This window comes from Marmota monax, unplaced genomic scaffold (genome assembly GCF_021218885.2).
Source record: "Marmota monax isolate L192 unplaced genomic scaffold, Marmota_monax_Labrador192_F-V1.1 WCK01_AAM20220418_F8-fsc00127, whole genome shotgun sequence".
NCBI classification, from domain to species: domain Eukaryota; kingdom Metazoa; phylum Chordata; class Mammalia; order Rodentia; family Sciuridae; genus Marmota; species Marmota monax.
This window is the reverse complement of record NW_026692894.1, coordinates 1298529-1316747: the sequence shown is the minus strand read 5'-3', so window position 1 is coordinate 1316747 and position 18219 is coordinate 1298529. Positions and strand designations below refer to the sequence as shown.

The window sequence follows — 18219 nt, the reverse complement described above, 5'->3', positions numbered from 1 at the left end:
GTTCCTGAGTACTTATCTCCTGCATTTAAGTTGTATATCCCAGTTTGGGCAGATGTTTTCAAAGGAACAGTTTCAGATGAAGTTCTGGCAGAGACCTTAAAGGCTTTTCTGTTTCCAGCCTGGACTAACTTTCATTCACACTTGAACATAGCCACAGCCCTCCCTGCCCTGCTGTGCCTTTTCTCCCCTGGGCTTTTCCCAGCCTCTATAGTTCAGACCAAAGGAAACAGAGCTACCAGATGGTCACCTAATCAAGAGAGCCAGTTCTGGTCAGACTGATGTCTACAAAGGTCTTTTATACCCTAATGCTTGAAACTCCTTTGTCTTTCCAGGGAACAGTCATGGTGTCTATTTTTATTTCTCTCCTTAACTCCTGTTTCTTTTCAGGCCCATCTCCCATATCCCATCTGTCCTGGGTCTCCTTTAACTTGTCACTAAGTGCCCCACTGTCCCATCATATGCTATCAACATGTCGCGTTCAAATGGCGCAAAGCAGGAAGCAAAAGAGCTTCCTTGACTCAAGCAAATGAATCTACTTACAGGCCTTAGGGAAGAGGCAGGAAATAGTTTCAGAGGAGTCTTTTGGGTGACCCTTGACCCAAACTGCACTGCAAGGTTCTGACCAGGGAAGAAACTGCTGCAGGACAGCCAGGAGATCACGCAGCACAAACACTGGACCAAAATAACTTTGGTTCGCAGCCCAAGTGATTGTCAAACTTGGTCCCTTTCCTTCCCAAATCAACCATTAAGAGTTCACATATCATCATTGAGGGTTTATTTAGCCCAATGTGTAATGGCAGAGGAAGCAGCGTGGGGCAGGGGTCTTCCCCAAGACCCCTCAGTCATATCTGAGTAGCACATTCCCTATCCGTAAAGTGAGGATATTTGATAATCCCTAGTTGTTCATAGGTTCTGAGAATACAGGGTCTGAGCTGGGGGGATGGGTACGCAGAGCCCCCAGGGTCAGCCCCCCTGCGTGTACAGTGTGGTGAGCAGTTCAACTGGGTGGAGTCTGACTGTTAGATAGATCCTGAACCGACTCCCAGGAGGCCCCTCCGCTTTTGTCCCCTCCTGGGAAGAAAACCGTGACATATGTCACAGACTTGGAGGACATAGAACCTTAGGAGGCAGAGGAGGTGAGGATGGGGATGGAGGTTTCCCAGGTGGGCAATCAAGAGGGAGGCTGGCGTAGGCGGCATTGTCGAAGGAAAGTGATGAGTCAAGCCAAGCACATGGTGCGTCCAAAGGCAATCCAGCAGTGGGTCCAGAATCGTCGATGTGGTGGACTACTGATGAGGGGCCCTGCAACAAAAGCAGGCAGGTCAGGCAGAGGGAGTGCCCCCCATGCCCCAGTTACCTTCAGTGGGAAGCCTGGGAGCACCCTGGATATCCATCCCTCCACCTCTCTCCAATCCTAAGTATGTCTGTCAGTGGACAGGAGGACTTTGAAAGTTGATGAATATCTTCAAGACCAAGTTTCTCCCCAGATCTAGGGAGGTGAGTTACCCAGGTGATCACTGGGGCCAAGTTTATAGCATTTAGGAAGAGGACTGGGTCCCTCTCCTTTCTCCACCTTATCATCCTGGGACCTCTCAGCAATTGTGATGAATGGAGACTCTGGGGGAATTTGGTGGTGGACTTGCAGAGGCCTCTTACCGTGCCTGCAACTCTCTGGCTCGGGAACTGGTCATAGACTTCAGGCCTGTTCCCTGGCAAGACAGACAAAAGCACACAGTCTACTTCCAGGGCTGACTCCCACTCCCTCACTCCCTTCAGAAGCCTTTGAAACTTTTTTCCTAGTGCATATTTGCCTGCCCCTTCCCACCACTAAACCTCTAGCCTTCATCTCCCAGACCCCTCCCCCAGTCTCCCCATCTCTCCTCACCCATTTATTGCTTCCATATTCAGTCTACCTCCTAGAACCCTTCCCCTACTTATTCCATCCCCTTTCTTCTAATCCTCATCCCCCATTCTTTCCAATTTGATATTTCCCCAGGCCTGCCCCCATTGACTCCCTCCCTCCTCTTCACCCCTCAGCTATGGGAATTCTAGGGTGTGGGTGCTTAACTAAAGCCCAGACAAGTCTTTCTGTAGGGGAACAGACCTAGACTCCTGGCCTCATCTGCAAAACTGGTTGAGGCTGGGATAGGTGGGTAGACAGCTACTGACCTCTCTTTTTGGTCATGACAGCAAACAGCACCACAGCTGCCACCAGAAGGCCCAGAAGGGACACAGCACACCAGATCAAGGGGATGCTGAGGGACAGAAAGGAATAGGTAGACTTAGCCCTGAACCCTATGGAGAGTTGCTAACCAGGAGCTCTGGAACATTGAGAGGAGAGCCACATTCTTGGGGAACCAGGGTTGAGAGGACATGGAACAGGATGGGGAGAGTAGACTCAGGTAGACGGACACATTATCAAGGTCTCCTGGCTGAAGATCCTCTAGGATGAAGGACCCAATGCTGAACTGGGGTAAAGAGATTGGTCAGTTTGTCTGTCAATCAGAAGCTCCCAGGGATGGAAGGAATCCCCCTTCAATTTAGTCTAGAGCTCAAAATAAGTCACATCTTCACCAGTCACCTTCTCCCAGCCATCCTAATCCAGTCTTGCCAGTACCTCTTCTGCTGGCTGGGCTCCCAGGGGCTGGCACTGCCTGCAGGGTCCAAGGAGGGATCCTCAGCCAGACTGCCATGCTTATGGGTCTCCTCCTCCTCCTCTCTCAGGCCAGGAGCTAACTCAGAAGGAAACATTTAATGAGAAACACCCACTGTGGGCAGGCTTCCATGGGTTGTTGGGGTCTGAGGGACTAGGAAAACGGAGCCAAGGAAGGAGAAGTCCTGTGAAAGGGACACAAAGGAGCAGCTGGGACGTCCTCAGGGCCTCTCACTCTGTGGGTTGGGGAATGGCGCTGACTCTTTGTATCTTTACTTAGTTGCAAATGTACCCTCTTTCCTCTGCCACCAGCTCCCTCCCTGTCCCCCTGCATTTCTTCTCCTTTGCCTGCTCCGCCCCGCACTCCCCTAGTCTTCCCAGGCTGCCCAGACTATGCAGAAAAACCACTGAGTAATCTCTGCCTGTCTTCTGCCCCCACCCAGGAAAGGTCTCTCCAGCTTCACCCTCAGTGGTGACCTTGCTCCCAACTCACTGGCCTCAAATGCTGCCTCTCTATATACCTGTGACCCTGTGGTCCCACCTGAGTGCTGGTCGAGCCCCATCCCAAGCTCTGCCCTCAGGTCAGCATTAATGTGAGGCAACACGGGGACACCTTCTGAGAGCCTCACTAGCACCCGAGACTCAGTTTTGTGACTGTCATCCCTACAAAGTGCTTGAATTCTGGCTACAGGTCTCAGGTTTAGTTGACCTGGGCCAGAACATCAGTTTGGGTACCTGGCCAGTCTTTTCAGGCCTTCTAGGATGGGGCCTCACCTTATTCTTGAGAGATTCACCATGAAAGTGCTGTGGTGCCAATCTTGCTGCCCATGTCCTGCCCTCCTGGTGCCATGAGGCTGCCTTGGTCAATGCTCTCTGAAGCTAGATGCTTGCCTGAGCTTCAGGCCACAGCCCCTGGCTTCCCCATACCATTTCCACACACCTGCCTGAACCTGCATCCTCCTCAGCTGCTACCCATTGCAGAGGGCTCTGGGGACCTGCCTCCCTGCCCCCTCTTCCCAGTGAGGCTTATCACAATTTGCCTTTTAGGAATTTAAAAGAATTCCTTGACCACAGAGTGACATTAATAGTGAATTAACCACTATTTTTGTGGTACAGGTTAACAACTCAAGATGAGCAGATTCCACTCACCATTCAGTCTACCCTCTTATTTATGGAATACATTTCTTAATTTTATTCTTTGGGGATTAGACACAAATGATTTGAGAAAAGGAGGAACAAAAAAGTGGAAAAAAAAGTCAGTATCCATCAGAGAAAAGCAGCAGCAGTCCTCACTTTAGGTGGCTGATATTTTCCTCCAGTATAGTTTATTATAGTATCTTATTTTTCTGGTTAAAAAAAACTGTTTATTTTAGTACTTAAATACTTGAAAGATGTGGACTGCATGAATAAAATGTAAAAACAAAGTGTTTTATATACCGAAATTAGGGTTGAGAATTTGGGCCTACATATTAATGACACTTTTTCCATTTTAAAACTGAATGATTTGAAATAGTTGAGTTGTACCCTGCCTGGAGGTCACATATCCACTTGACGCTCCATGAAGACTTGTCAGGTTACGATATGAATTCAGTTCATTTTAGGTCATCAAACTCGTAATTACAGGATGAAAAATCTTAAAGGTATAAAAATTTTAATTTATTTATATGCTGGAATTCAATTTTGGGGGGTCGGGCAGGTACCAGGGATTGAACTCAGGGGCACTTGGCCACTGAGCCCCATCCCCAGCCCTATTTTGTATTTTATTTAGAGACAGGGTCTCACTGAGTTGCTGAGCACCTCACTTTTTTGCTGAGGCTGGCTTTGAACTCGCAATCCTTCTGCCTCAGCCTCCCTAGCCTCTTGGATTATAGGCATGCGCCACCACACCTGGCTCAAACTCAATTTTGTTTAAAACATTTCTAAGGAGGAAAAAAAAAGATAGCATTGAGTATGCTGGAAAAGGAAGCAAAAACCATGGTGTGTGAGGAGGAGCCTCCTTGTGGCAGGGGAACCCATGATGTGGGAGGTGATTTATCTCAGACTCCCACCCAGTTCAGTTTCCGCTCCCTACAGGGCTGTCATGAAGATATCTCTCCCACGGCCTCCCCTCCCCGCAGGCACCCCCGTCCCTCAAGGCCCAAGAGCCCTGGCCACAGGTGGGGGCTGGGAGGGCAGGTCAGAGGGTGATGGAAGGCCCAAGATAACTCACCCGAGGGGAGCACCTCCAGAGAGACCTGGTGCAACATCTGGGGCCCCAGGGCTCCCTCCACCATGCAGCCGTACTGCCCTGCATCCTCCTCCTGCAGGGTGACCATTTCCACCTGCAGCAGACCCCCTCCCAGGTCGGTGAGAAACATGTGCCTGTCTCCTGGGGCTGAGCGATCCACCCCCGAGGACACCAGGGGCTGGCACCCCTCAGGCGAGAACCGGCACCACACCTTCCGGGCTCTGACATCCTGGAGCCGGTAGTGACACTGCACCAGAATGGAGCCCCCCACAGGCACCTGCAGTACCTCTGGGAGGCTGCCCTCGGAGCCCTGACCTAGGGAAGGAAAGGAGGTGGGAGTGAATGTGGGCTGGGGGCTGGGGCCACCTCCCAACCCAGCCTCTAGCGTGGGGATATGGCATCTGCAGGAACCCCAGCTATTCCTGGACACGGAAGGACGAGTAGCTGCATCTGAGCCTTACCTGCTCGTCCCAGGAGCAGCAGCAGGAGAAGCCTGGGGCCCATGACTGGGCTGGCAGATGTCAGTTCTGGGGTTCGCCTGGTCACTGACACAGCATTCCCCTGAGGGAAGGAAACATCTGTCTCTGATGGTCACATGGGGCTCTCCGTGACCACAGAGTGGGAGGTAGGGACTGGTGGGCATCTCCAGGGTTGGGGACAGGGAGCTCTTCCAAACGCTGGTTGGCTTAGTGCTCAGGATCTGACCCTGCAAGCAGGGGCCAGCAGGGCTGGTGAGAAGACCAGAGGAAAGGCAGGAGCCCAGGGCGGGGGCCAGCCACAGGGGGAGGTAGGGGCAGGATCTCAGAGAAGAAGGAAGGGTGACCTTCAGGGTCTTCCAAATCTGTGGATGGGAAGCTACAAAGGAGGAAGGAACGTGGCCTACTAATGTCCAAGACCAGCTGGTTTTAAGTTATTCACAAATGCCCCCATCACACCCCCAGGGCTTCAGGACACTGCCCCTCCTGAGTGCCCCTTCACAGCCAGTACCGCTACCTCCCTCCGTGGTGCACCTGGCCTGGGGCTGGCTCCTGTCTCCCCTGCACACTCCAGACCCTTTCCATAGGGATCCAAGCTCCTCGGCTCTGGAAACCAGATTACTTCCTTGACAGTTACTTCTCTGTATTCCTTTTCCTCCCTCCATTTTGTCTACAACTTATTAATTAGTTGGATGTGGAATCTTTCATATCCATCTCTTTTTCGTACCTTTGCTCATTTCCGTCTTTGTGTCCATGTTGCTCTGCCTTTTAGGCGATTTCCTCATATTTTTCTCTACCTCTTCTTTTACTGTCTTTTGAATTTTTATTCTTTAATATTTTTAATTTGCAAGATCATTCCCTCCCCGCCCCTCTCTTTCTTCCCTCCAGGCTTTCTTTACTGATGGCATACTAGTTTGTTTCATGAATGTTCTGTCCTCTCTGTTGGGAGACAATGCTCAGTTCTTCACCTTTTTTGCAAAGAGGCCTATTGAGAGAGGAACACTGCGGGTGGGGGGTGACTATGCTCAGTCTTGCCTTGGAAGCTAGAGACAGTGTCACCTCCAGGGAGATTCGAAGCCTTCCCCTTCCTCCCTGGAGAAAATTCATTCATGCTGGAGAACAAAGTTCTCCCTCTTTCTCTCTCTTTCTCTCTTTCTCTCACTCCCTCCTTCCCTTCTGCTCTCTCTCAAGATAGACCAACATCCCAGATGCTCTACATAAACTGCAAATCTCATAATTTGGGGTTCCTCTCCTGGGATGCAAACCTACTTCCCGCACTGGAGACACCAGGCCTTCATTCATGCAGCCCAGTGCCTGGACTCTGAGGAACAAGGACAGAAAGTGAGTAATAAACTGACCACCGGCATCAGGGTGGACAGCAGCCGTCAAAGAGATTAGAGCTGAGCTGGGGGCTGTAGCTCAGGGGTGGAGCACTTGCCTAGCATGGATGAGGCATTGGGTTCGATCCTCAGCACCAAGTAAATAAAATAAAGGTATTGTGTCCATCTACAACTAAAAAAATAAAATAAAAAGAGACTAGAGCTGTCTGTGGGGACACCTGGGTGGGGCACCTTGCAGGGTGAGGCCTAAGATAGGACTGGAAAAGCCACCCTCCCTCCCTCCTCTGCTAAGAGCCACAGCCAAGTAATATGATGCATGGCATTTTTGGTTGAAAGGTGATGCCAGCTAGCCATTGAGATGATATGATTATGTTAAGATTTGCATTCATATGGATATTGGACTCCTGCTGTTCACCTTGGCCTGCTACGGGACTCCTGGAGAGTTCCCATTGGTTGGGGAAGTGCGGTAGGAGGGAATTCCGGAGGAGGGACTTCCTGTTGGGACCGGGGAGAAGCCGCGTGGCTCGGTCGGCAATCTTCCCTGGAGCGTACGGGGCCATTGGTGACAGTTTCAAAAATAAAGTTTGTTCCTGCTTGAGTGGCTCGTGATTTTGTGCCCAGCCAGACTGCGGCACTCCTCTCCCCTCTCTTGTCCTTCTTTCCTTTAGGCACAAGGGAGTCGAGAAAGGGAAGCTGGCCCTGGGAGCCTGAGACGGCCAACTAGGGTAAGCTGAGCCTAGTGAGGTGGGTGGTAGGGTGACCCACTAGCCCTGCACGCCGGGGACTGAAGGTTTTCCCAGGACATGGCAGAAAGTCCTGAGCAAACCAGGTATTTATCTGTTCTGCCAACACTTTAATTTCCTTGCAAGAAAGTTATTTTCACATTAATAAGCCACCTGGGAGTGTTTTGTGACAGCAGAATTATGTTCAACATTCAACTGAATTCCTCAAATGAATATTGTCCACTGCTGGGACAGAGGTGGCCAGGCAGGAGGCTGGCCTCCAGGGAGGTGTCATGTTGCTGGACAAGACCGGGAGGAAGTGAGTTCATTGAGGACGTACTGTGTACCAGACAGCTGGCCAGGGACTCTCACAAATGATATTAGTTTTAACCTCACAACCCTGTGAAGACGGCCAGGCATGGGAGGGGGAGTGTTTGTTGGTTAGTTCTGTTTGTGGGTGAGGATACAGGCTCAGAGGGTCTGAGGCACTCAGCCTGTCTGGCCAGGGGCAGAGGTCAAACTGAGGCTCAGTGATCTGCGTGCCCTCAGTCCAGGGTGCTCCTGAGCCTACTACGGCTGGGGACCCCAGTGGTGATCCCAATCCAGAGGTGGAGGACTCTGAGGGGGCAGAGCAGGGAGGAGAAAAGGCCGCGTTCTCAAGCCGAGGAAGCTCCATTCTGAGCTGGAGCTGAGTGGGGGCCACTGTGCCTGACGCCAGGTGTCCCCAACGCCTCCTCCTGTTGGTGCCCATAGGGGAGTAGGTACCGAGGGCTCAGCTCAGTCCTGGCACTTAGACTTTGTCCAGAATCTGTGGGGACAAGGCTGCTGGCCCAGGATGTAATGAGGGAGTTTGATGTGCCACTGAGCCAAGGAAGCCCGAGAAACAGTTCAGCCCAGAATCAGAGCTCCAGGGTGGGGGCCCAGGGAGCAGCCTGAGGGGGGTGGGAGGCAGGGTGGGGACACAGCTGGGACCAGGGGAGTGACGTGAGGCTAGAAAGTGACCTCTGTGCTGAGCACCTTCTCAGTGACCCCAAGTCCAGCCACCTGGGGCCGGAGCAGAGAGCCCAGGGCTGTGGCCCACTTGGTTCCTCCTCCTGCTGCAGCCTGCCCTCAGGAACCTCACCCCGTCTGTCTCCCCCTCACTCCCGCTTAAGATGAAGAGGCCCCTTCCGGAACACCCTCCCTCAAGCCGTCCTGGTTCATTTCCTCCCCTCCTTCAGGGACACATCAATGGCACCTCCTGACTGCCCGTTTAAAGCAGCCCCTCCCCAGCCCTCTGCAGCCAGGACTCTCCACCTGGCTTTGGTTTAATTTTTTCCCTGGCACTTTTTGCCCTCAGGCAGGGCACACGGGTCAGGTTTCCTGCTGTGTTGTGCTCCTGTTTTTCTCCCTCTTCTTCCTGCAGACCACTCTCCGTCGGGGTGGAAGCCTAGTTGCTGTTCACTGCTGTCCCTCCAGTGCTCAGGATGGTTCCTGGCAGAGACCACCAGACATTCTGAATAAATTAATGGATGAATGAGTGGGACTGAGCAGAGGGAAGGGTCCCTTGAGTGCCAAGTGAACTTTGGATCCCGAGGCAATACTGGGGAACCCAAGGAAGCCCCGTCCCTCTTGGAGCCTTGGTTTCTTTTTAATATGATGAGGGGCTTGGACCACATCTCAGCTCTGATAGGCTGCACTGTGGCCCACCCCTCGTCACTTGTCTGGAGGGAAGTAGCCTGATGGATGCAAACTTCAGGGGGTGAAAGGATGAGTCAGCCACCTGCCAGGTGCAGGGCCTTGAGGGCAGGAGCCCTGGAGGGGCTGGTGGAGGGACGCCTGGGGCTGGGATGAGGCTGGTGAAAGGAAAGTGACCACAACACTCTGAGCCACCAAGAGGTCTTTATTGCAGCCGTGCAACAGAGGAGAAAAAGAGTGAGAGAGAAAGAGCGGGGAAAGAGAGAAGAAAGGGGGGGAGAGCAAAGAGAGAGAGAGAGGAGAGGAGAGGAGAGAGTAAGAGGGATAGTGAAAGCAAGAGAAGAAAGACAGAACAAGAGCAAGAGAGAGGGGCCGGCAGGAGGGAGCTTTTTATAGCCCAAATCTAATGGGGTCTCTGGTCTGCAGGCTGCCTTGTTGGCTGCAGTGATTGGGTCCTACAGTGGTGTCATCTTCTGCCTTCAGGCAGACGGGGCAGGGGCTAGATGTGGGTTTCCATTGCACCAGACAGGTGGGGGTTGAGTGCTCAGCCTTGAGGCAAACAGGTGATAAAGGACCAGACAGAGGGGGTTTGAGTGCCTGGGTCATCCTGCAGCTAACATTGGTTCAGCCTGCCCTGCACCTAACAGCTGTCAGTAGTCCCAGGAAGCAGGGGGAAGGGAAGGGGAGAGAGGAGGGAGGGAGAAGCAGAGAAAGAAGGGGGAGGGAGAGGAGAGAGGGAGGGAGAGAAAGATGGGGGAGGGAGAGGAGAGAGAGGGAGAGGGAGGGGGAGGGAGAGGAGAGAGGGAGGGAGAGGGAGAGAAAGATGGGGGAGGGAGAGGAGAGAGAGGGAGAGGGGGAGGGAGGGAGAGAGAGGAAGAGGGAGGGGGAGGGGATAAGAGAGGGAGGAGGGTGAGGAGAGACAGGAAGAGAGAGGGGGAAGGGAGAGGGAGGGGAGGGAGAGGAGAGGGAGGGAGAGGGAGAGAAAGATGGGGGAGGGAGAGGAGAGAGAGGGAGAGGGGGAGGGAGGGAGAGGGAGGAAGAGGGAGAGAAAGATGGGGGAGGGAGAGGAGAGGGAGGGAGGGAGAGGGAGGAAGAGGGAGGGGGAGGGGATGAGAGAGGGAGGAGGGTGAGGAGAGACAGGAAGAGAGAGGGGGAAGGGAGAGGGAGGGAGAGGGAAGGAGAGGGAGGGAATGAGCACAGAGGGTGACAGGAGAAGGGGGACTTAATGACTGAAGCTAGGGAAGGGAAGAGAAAAAGGAAAAGGTTGGCCAGATGGGAGCCTTTGAGAATAGAGGGACATGGTACCTAGGACCCCAGGCCCCAAGCAGTGAGATCCTTTAGCTTTCCTTCATCTAAAGTCATTCTCCTAGCCAGGAAGCAAAAGAGCAGACCTTCTGGAAGCCCCAAATCCAGTAAAACAGGACAGTCGTGGATTGACTTCTGAGAGTGTTTAATGTCCAAAGCCCAGGAGTTGAGAAGTGACCTGCCTCCCAAAACACCCCCCCCACACACAGACACACACACACACACACACACACACACACACACACACACACACACACACGGCCTCCTTCCGGGCCCCAGAGCAAGCAGGGTACAGGCTGAGTGATGTCTTGCTGGGGCAGAACCAGGAGTCTCGAGCGTGCAGGCTGGGGTGGCCCCTGGATGGCCTCTCCCCAGCTTCTCCCGTCTGGGGTCCTCTCCTCTCATGTGTCCGTGGGGCCTGCAACGATCCATGCTCAGCCCTCCTGCCCTGCCGCGCCCCCAGCCGTGGCCAGGCTCCCCAGCCCACCTGTCAGCGTCTGGAGCTGGTGCCCTGGGTCGTAGCCACAGCCCAGCCCGCTGGCTGGAAAGCTCCTCAGCTTCTGCCACCGCCAGGCTGCCACCCAGAGAGCGCCGGCAGTCAGCAGCTTGCTGAGAAAGATGAAGGCCAGGAGGAGGAGGACGGAAGTAGGTGGAAACGGGGTCTCCCTTGAGAAAGAGAAGGAGGACACTTGGGAACCTCGAGGCGGCCTGGAAGCTGGAGTCTCCCCAGAGGGTTGGGGAAAGCTCTCTGCCCAGCACATCCTGGGTGGGCTGGCGGGGCCTGCACACCACCCTCCCTCCCTGGCCCAGCGGCTGTCTGCTGTGCCCTTGGTCTCCTAAGGTGTGTGAGTGTGTGCACATGCACGTGCACTCAGTGGTTACATGAGCATTTAAACACTGACACTCAGCCATGGACCAAAGGGCGGGGACCCAGGAGTCTGGGGCTGGTGCTGCGACTCTCGCTGTGGCTGAGGCATGGGGTCCTGGGCTGCCAGGGGAGGGGTGGGGGGCTCCCCAGTCAGACATGTCAGCTGACGGGCAGGGTGTGAACAGGACCTGGGAAACAGGACCTCTCCTGCTCTAATGGTCCTGGAATCTGCAGTCCTGGGACCTCCGTCCCCACCCGGCGTGGGCTCTGCAGCGCGGGAGTCTGCCAGGGTCTGCTCACTGTACCTGGAGATACTGTGCTCCACAGGGACAGCCTCGAAGCTCCCGGACTCCTCCGGGACCCAGAGGTCTTCCGTGTCCTGGTGATCCTGGGGGTCTGCGGGAGACAGAGATGTCACTTTGCAGCTCTGCCCTCCTTCGGGCCAGCTGCCTTGGTGGGGAGAACCCAGGTGGGGTCAGTGAGGCCCTGGGAGCTCCTGTTCTGCATGGAACCTCTCTGAATTTCAATTTCCTCACCTTGACAGCGGGGCTGTTAGGAACACCTCCTCCCGCAGGAGTCAGCAGGAGCCACTCTGCGGAGTGTCTAGTGTCACACAGGCGCTCAGGGGCTGCCATCCCTCTCTCCATCACACATCCCTCCCTCCCTCCATCCAAATGGAATCGTGGATGGGTTTAAACTGTCGGGCTGTCTGCACAAGCAACGGGTTATTATTACTATATCATTTCCTGCCATCCTCTTGAGAATCAACTGAGCCTAAGACCCTGACAGGGCTGGAAATGCACGTCTCTGTGCCCCGACTCCATGAAAGAGAGGGGGGGATTGGTGTCTAGGGCTGGCAGTCCCCCCTCCTTAAGGAGATACGTTTGACCCTCGCTGATGATAAAGAGCCATACGGGGGGTCACCGGAAAGGAGGAGAGTCAGGAAGGGATCTTTGCCCTTCTTTGGGACACAGCTGTCTCCTAGAGACAGGCAGAAGGGTGGTCCCTGTGCAAAGCTCAAGGGTGTCTCTCCTCCTCAGGCCTGAAATGCTAATCTCAATTCAGTTCAGTGTCAGGAGGTCTGCCTCCGGTGTCACCCCCTGGGGTCACCAGGACAAACGCCATCATCTCCATTTAAACCACCCCCCCCCCGCCTTTTTTTAGCAGTACTGGGGAAAAAAACAGGGGCCTCTCACATGCTAAGCAAGATTTTGACCATTGAGCTACACTGCCAGCCCCATCATTTCCACTTCAGGATAGGGAAATGGAGAACCAGAGAAGTGAAGCACATTCCCGAGCAAGCATTCCTTTGAGGGTTGTTTTTCTGTACCAGAAAACTTCCTTGACTGAGTGGGCAAGTGAATAGATTAATCTGCTGCCCCTTAAGGACCACCTGTAGGTGTTCACATGCTAATCAGATGTCAAATGGGTGACGCAATTTGAGAAAGTAAGACCAAGGGTAACTCAGACAATGAATGCAAATTAGAGAAAGATGCTCCGCCTACAGGTAACACAGCCCTGCACCAGGGCACAAGAGGAGTCCCCGCTGGACTTGGCTCCCTTGCACAGTGAGCAACCTGCAAAACCGTCCATGGGACTCACAATGTGAGTTTTCCCAGGGACCCTATGGTCCTGAACACAGATGCCCAAAACATGAGGCCTGGCCCCAACAGCCACTCACTCACCTGCCAGCACCTCCACCAGCACCTTCCGGAGCGTGTCGGCCTCACGGCCACGGAGGCTCTGGCACTGGTAGAGGCCAGCGTCGTGGTCTTGAAGATTCCGCAGGGTGATGGTGAGGGTGCCGCCCAGGGCATCGTCCGTGATGGCCGTGCTCCCATTCCACTTCTTGAGGAAGGCCAGCAGCCACAGGCTGTGCGTACTGACAACGCGCTGGCATGGGCCCTCCTGGTCCAGTTGGCGGCACCAGGCCTTGCGCCGCCCCCAGTGCTTGGTGGAGTCGTAGGGGCAGGAGACCTGCAGGGACTGGCCCACCACGCCCTGGAGCACTGTGGTATTGGGGGCTCCGCCCGACTCTGCAGAGGAGACATTCGTTGACTCCTCCATTTATTTACCAAATATTTATTGAACACCTGCTATGTGCAGCGAACTAAATGGACAAAAATTCTGTCCATAAGGAGCTTGTGCAAATGGGGAGGAAGAAACAGGTACCTGGCTCAGCTCAGGCATGTTTTTGTGGGAATTTGGGAACCGGGAAACCTAGGTCCTGAGGCTGGTTTTCTCACTTTTTGACTTGCTGGGTATCCTTAGAGAAGAAACTGGCCCTCTCTGGGCCTCTTTCCAGAAACACATGGTTTTTAAAACCCCTCCAGTTCTCTTCTGCATATCTTCTTCCTGTCTTAGGGGAGTAGGACCCCTCCTGTCCTGTCTTCATTTCAAGACAGCAGGGCCGCTGGCCCCTCAGGGCTGGGGCTGGTTCCCAGTGGGCTGGGAACGCGCCTGCCTGATCTGTGGCACCCACACTGGTAGTGCTCCACAGTCTCCTCTCTCTTGACCTTGAGCCTCCAGCTTCCCTATTTCTGTGGCTTTGTTCCCCTTTCAGGAAGGACTTGTTTCAGAACTATTTTGGGAGAGGCATGAGGCTGCTATTTTGGGCATCCTCTTTGGGCTGGAGGAGACAGACGTGGAGACCCCGCTTCTTGCCAGGCAGGGGCTACCAGGGAGTCACCCGGAGCCTCCTGCCTGGGCCTCTTTCCTGCCCACCCCCGTCTCCAGCCATTATTGTGACAGAAACTGGAAAGGTCAGACCAAGAAGCTGACGACCTGCCTTTTTTGGAACCAGAGACACCAATGCGCAGTGGCCCCCCAACGCATCCCCTTTCATCCATCCCCCTGCCTCCAGCCGGGCCACCAGGGACCACCACGCACCTCCTTTCCTCTCCCCCTCCACCAGGAGCTGCGGGAACAGACTCCATCACCTCTCCTCAACCCAGGTTTTCTACTGCCTTGGGGAGCGAGAAGTACCATTCCCCAATGGAAGAGGCCATCATGTGCAAAATTGGGGGTGTCAGTGCCCCCAACTCGGTGGCCAAAACCCTTATTCCATACCTCCCATCAAGAGCTGAGGCCAAGGGGACCTTCCAAGGGTGAGAGGGTCCTCTCCCAGATGCAGGACACAGTTCCAGGTCTTTCCTCCTTCCTTCCCTCTCTCCCTGCCACTCCCTGGAAGCTGGTCTTGTGCTTAAGTGGTTCATAATTTTAGGGGCTCCTACCAGTGCCCCCCAAACTTCCCCCGACTGCCAGCCAGAGCCTCAGATGCCACCGTCAGCATTCTCTCCTTCCCATAAGACTGGGGGCCAGAAGTCCCTTCAGCCTCCATCCCACCAAGGTGGGCCCATGTGGGTTTGGATCGGGGGGGAGGGGCAGGCACGAAGACCCCCGGCAGGGTGGGGACGCTGTGCAGAACAGGTCACTTGGGCGAGGCAAGGACTTCCATCTGCCTCATAGTTCAGCCCAGTGCCAGCTCCCCGCCTCCACCTAGTCATATGTTCAAGGAAGGGGAGGGAAAGAAGGAATGGGGGGGGGGGACCTACCTGTGACAAAGAGCAGGATGAGCAGCCAGAGAGGCTCCATGCCTCCCACCCTGGCCAAGGGCTGATGTGCCTTGTGCAAGATCTTGTCTTTCCCTTGAACTGCAGAAGAGAGAGGGACCCACACGTCAGGCGCTGCGCACAGGAAACTGGGCTCCTGGCCATTGAGCAACACCAGGGCTGGGGTCTGGCTTCGTGATTCAAGGAGGGGCTGCGTGGGAGGAAGGGAGAGGAGGAGCCCGCACTGCAGCCCGGCTGGAGGAGGCTGGGATCCCAGACCTCTGAGAGGCCAGCCGCCACCGGCCAGTGCCAGCCCCGGTGACCCCACAGGGCTGGGGCCGCTCAGTCAGTCTCCGGGCTGGGCCTAGCCGGGTGGTCACTATGCCCACAGCTGCATGCCAGCCATCTGCCGGTGCTGGGCTCCCTAAGGACGGAGGACAGCTGCTCCTCTGGGAGGACATGACTCATATTCAGCCCTTCTAGTCCTTCCCCCCCGACTGGCACCCCAGAGTGTGGTAGCCTCTGTGAACATGGACCCAGACTTCCTTCTCCACGTCTGCCCTTCCTTGCTCCTGGTGTCTGTGACCACACACCCAGAACCCCTCCGTGCCTCAGTCCCCGTATCCGTAAATGAACATGATGATGATAATATATGGCGCTGTCGGAGGGTGACATGGATTCCTACAAGTAAAGGACTTCTGAACAAGGCTCAGGAAGCACAGCACGAGTACTAACCGTGACTATTACCTAGTTAGCAGGAGAAAGGGAAAATGGGTTGTCCCCCAGAGGAAGGAGTCTCTCTCTCATTTGAAATGTCCTCCAGCGTGGCCTCCTTTGACCAGTAGGTGTTTGCTGCGTGACATGCTCGCACCAGCATTTATTCTATGCACAGGGCACGACACGAAATCCTGACCATCCAGTGGGACAGAGTAGGACATAGCACTTCCCAGAGTCCTTGGGTACGGGTGTTTTCCCACAGGTACAGGTTCCCCCAAAGAGTTACCCAGGCACAAGGACTCACATGCAATGGCACAAAGGTGGGAAGTGGCCCAGAGTCTGGGATGGGGATGGGGGAGGTTGAAGCAATTCCCAGGGGCAGGAATTAAGTTGTGTTGGGAGTCATGGTGGGAGAGGCTGGGCGCTGTGGAGACTGCACAAGATCAGGCTCTAGTCTCTGGTGGACACGCATCTATTCTTCTTCTTTTTTTTTTGGGGGGGGGGTTGGTTTTGTTTTTTGTTACTGGGGATTGAACTCAGGGACCCTTAACCACTGAGCCACATCCCCAACCCTTTTTTGTGTTTTATATAAAGACAGAGTCTCACTGAGTTGCTAGGGCCTTGCTAAGTTGCTGTGGCTGGCTTTGAACTCACCATCCTCCTGCCTCAGCCTCTCGAGCTGCTGGGATTACAGGTGTGCACCGTCACGCCTGGCTTATTTGTTCTTTATTCACGTATTTACTCAGATCTGTTGTGGCCTGGCCGTGAGAACAGGAAGTGTAGTTGGAGATGGGAGTTCAACTGCCTACCCTTAACCTGAAGGCTCAGGGTCACTGGCTTCCTCTGTTTGCCCCCTTTTGGAATTTTTTCTTCATTAGGTTTATTGGTGAATAATTTGTATGTAAAACAAAACAAAACAAAAAAAAACACAACTTGTCCTTTGGGGGCATCCAGTTCTATGAATTTTGACAACCTCCTACATCTGTGCAACAACCACCCGGTCACCAAGGCCATTACTAACACTGTAGTAGAGAAGCCTTCCAGAGCCCAAACTTAGCCAGCCTCTTCCTCTCCAATTTTAGGCCCTGGCAACTACCCCGTTGACTTCTGTCCCTGCAGCCTCCTGCCCTCCTAGAGTGCCGTCTGCGTGGAACCACATGTAGCCTTTTGAGTCTGTCTTCCTTCACACAGCACAATGCATTCGACATGTGAGAAGCTGTGTTTCTCAGCCATTCATTTCTTTTTACAGAACAGTATTTTGTTGGATGGCTGGACCACAGGGACTTCAGCCATTTACTGACTGATGGACATTTGGTTGGTTTCCAGTTTGGGAAAATTGTGAAAAAAAAGCTGTGACTTTCATGTTTATAAACATTTATGCATCTAAACCTTCATGTATACACAACTCATACAGATGAGCATGCAGGTATTTATCTTTTGTGTGGACATATTTTCCATTTCTTTTGGATAAAGTCCTAGGAGTGGGAGTGCTGGGCCATACCATACGTAAGTGAATAGTTATCTCTATAAAGGCCAGTTTCTTCCAAGAAGCTTCCCAACACCTGATATTGTCAGAATTTTTTTATCCCCCCCTCTCCACCCCCAACTCCTCCATCCCCCCCCCCCCCCCCCCCCCCAGCCCCCCCCCCCCCCGCCGCACCCACCCTTAAATGCTTGGGATTGAACCCAGGGCCTCACGCATGCTAGATAAGCACTGAGCTACAACCCCCAGTCCCGTCAGATTTTTAAAAAAGCCTTTTTATATATTTATGTTGATATCTCATTATGGATTTAATTTGCATTTTCCTAATATCTAGTGATATGGAGCATCTTTTCATTGTCATCTGTATATCTTTGGTAAAGTATTTTTAGTTCAAATCTTTTGTCTATTTATTATTTATTATTACCATTATTATTAAGTTGTGAAAATTTTTTATATTCTGGATACCAGTCCTTTATTGGATATGTGATTTGCAGATACTTTCTTCTAGTCTGAAAATTGCTTTCTTCCGTAGCAGTGTCTTTCAAATGAATAGACAATTTTGATGTTAATGAATCCAATTTATTGATTTTTTATTTTATGCATCGTATTTGTGTGTGTGTGTTCTAGTAAGAAACTTTGCCCACCTCTAAGTGACAAGAACTTTCTCCTGTATTTTCCATTAAAGGTTTTGCCATTTGGGATTTTACATTTTGGTCTAGGCTCCATTTTTTAGTTGATTGTTACATGTGGTGTAAAATATAATCAGAAAGGGATGTTTGGGCATGTGGATTGTACCAGTGTCACTTATCAAGAAGACTGTCCTGGGCTGGTGCCGCAGTCTGGCTGGGCACAATTCACAAGCTACTTGTCAAGCAGAAACGAACTTTATTTTTAGAACACACGCTGCACCACACAGGCTCTTCAGGAATTCCCTCAGAGCCCAACTGCCACCACCAGCTTTGGGTGAGCCTCTCAACCCCCACTCCTCCCACTCTTGAGGCCGATTGGCTGGGTCGTGTGGGCGGAGTCAAAAGAGTCCCCCAGTGAGCAGCTCCGTGGTCTGAAAGAGTGGGAAACAGCCCAATGAGCATCACTGCAGAGGAGCCAATCAGCTGGAAGTTTGCTGAGGCCGCTTTGGCTGTGGCTCTCAACAAGCTAGGGTTGTGGCTCAGTGATAGAGCACTTGCCTAATATGTGTGA

At 53.3% G+C, this 18219-nt stretch overlaps 2 protein-coding genes across 2 annotated transcripts; both read right to left on the bottom strand.

Moving 5' to 3' along the window:
* Positions 1–758: 758 nt before the first annotated feature.
* On the bottom strand, positions 759–5463 carry Treml1 (triggering receptor expressed on myeloid cells like 1). Its single transcript, XM_046450676.2, has 6 exons — positions 5342–5463; positions 4863–5195; positions 2618–2732; positions 2170–2255; positions 1657–1709; positions 759–1302 (listed from the first exon to the last, which is right to left on the bottom strand). The coding sequence occupies exons 1-6, from the start codon at positions 5382–5384 to the stop codon at positions 1096–1098; spliced, it is 837 nt and encodes a 278-aa protein (XP_046306632.2). The 5' UTR covers positions 5385–5463; the 3' UTR covers positions 759–1095.
* A 5065-nt stretch (positions 5464–10528) lies between these two features.
* Positions 10529–14988, bottom strand: Trem2 (triggering receptor expressed on myeloid cells 2). Its single transcript, XM_046450671.2, has 5 exons — positions 14823–14988; positions 12954–13304; positions 11574–11664; positions 10888–11066; positions 10529–10818 (listed from the first exon to the last, which is right to left on the bottom strand). Exons 1-5 carry the CDS (start codon positions 14860–14862, stop codon positions 10802–10804), a joined length of 678 nt encoding a protein of 225 aa, XP_046306627.1. The 5' UTR covers positions 14863–14988; the 3' UTR covers positions 10529–10801.
* Positions 14989–18219: the final 3231 nt, after the last annotated feature.

Bases quoted from the DNA above. Each gene is read 5' to 3' on its own strand.
- Treml1 (XM_046450676.2), bottom strand. From the start codon at position 5,384: ATGGGCCCCAGGCTTCTCCTGCTGCTGCTCCTGGGACGAGCAG. The intron at 2,256-2,617 runs GTACTGGCAAGA...TCTGTCCCTCAG, and splicing joins GAGCCCAGCCAGCAGAAGAG to CATCCCCTTGATCTGGTGTG. The intron at 1,303-1,656 runs GTAAGAGGCCTC...CTTTTGTTGCAG, and splicing joins GCCAGAGAGTTGCAGGCACG to GGCCCCTCATCAGTAGTCCA.
- Trem2 (XM_046450671.2), bottom strand. From the start codon at position 14,862: ATGGAGCCTCTCTGGCTGCTCATCCTGCTCTTTGTCACAG. The intron at 13,305-14,822 runs GTAGGTCCCCCC...TCTCCTCTGCAG, and splicing joins CATCCTGCTCTTTGTCACAG to AGTCGGGCGGAGCCCCCAAT. The intron at 11,067-11,573 runs GTACAGTGAGCA...CTCTTTCTCAAG, and splicing joins GTGGAGCACAGTATCTCCAG to GGAGACCCCGTTTCCACCTA.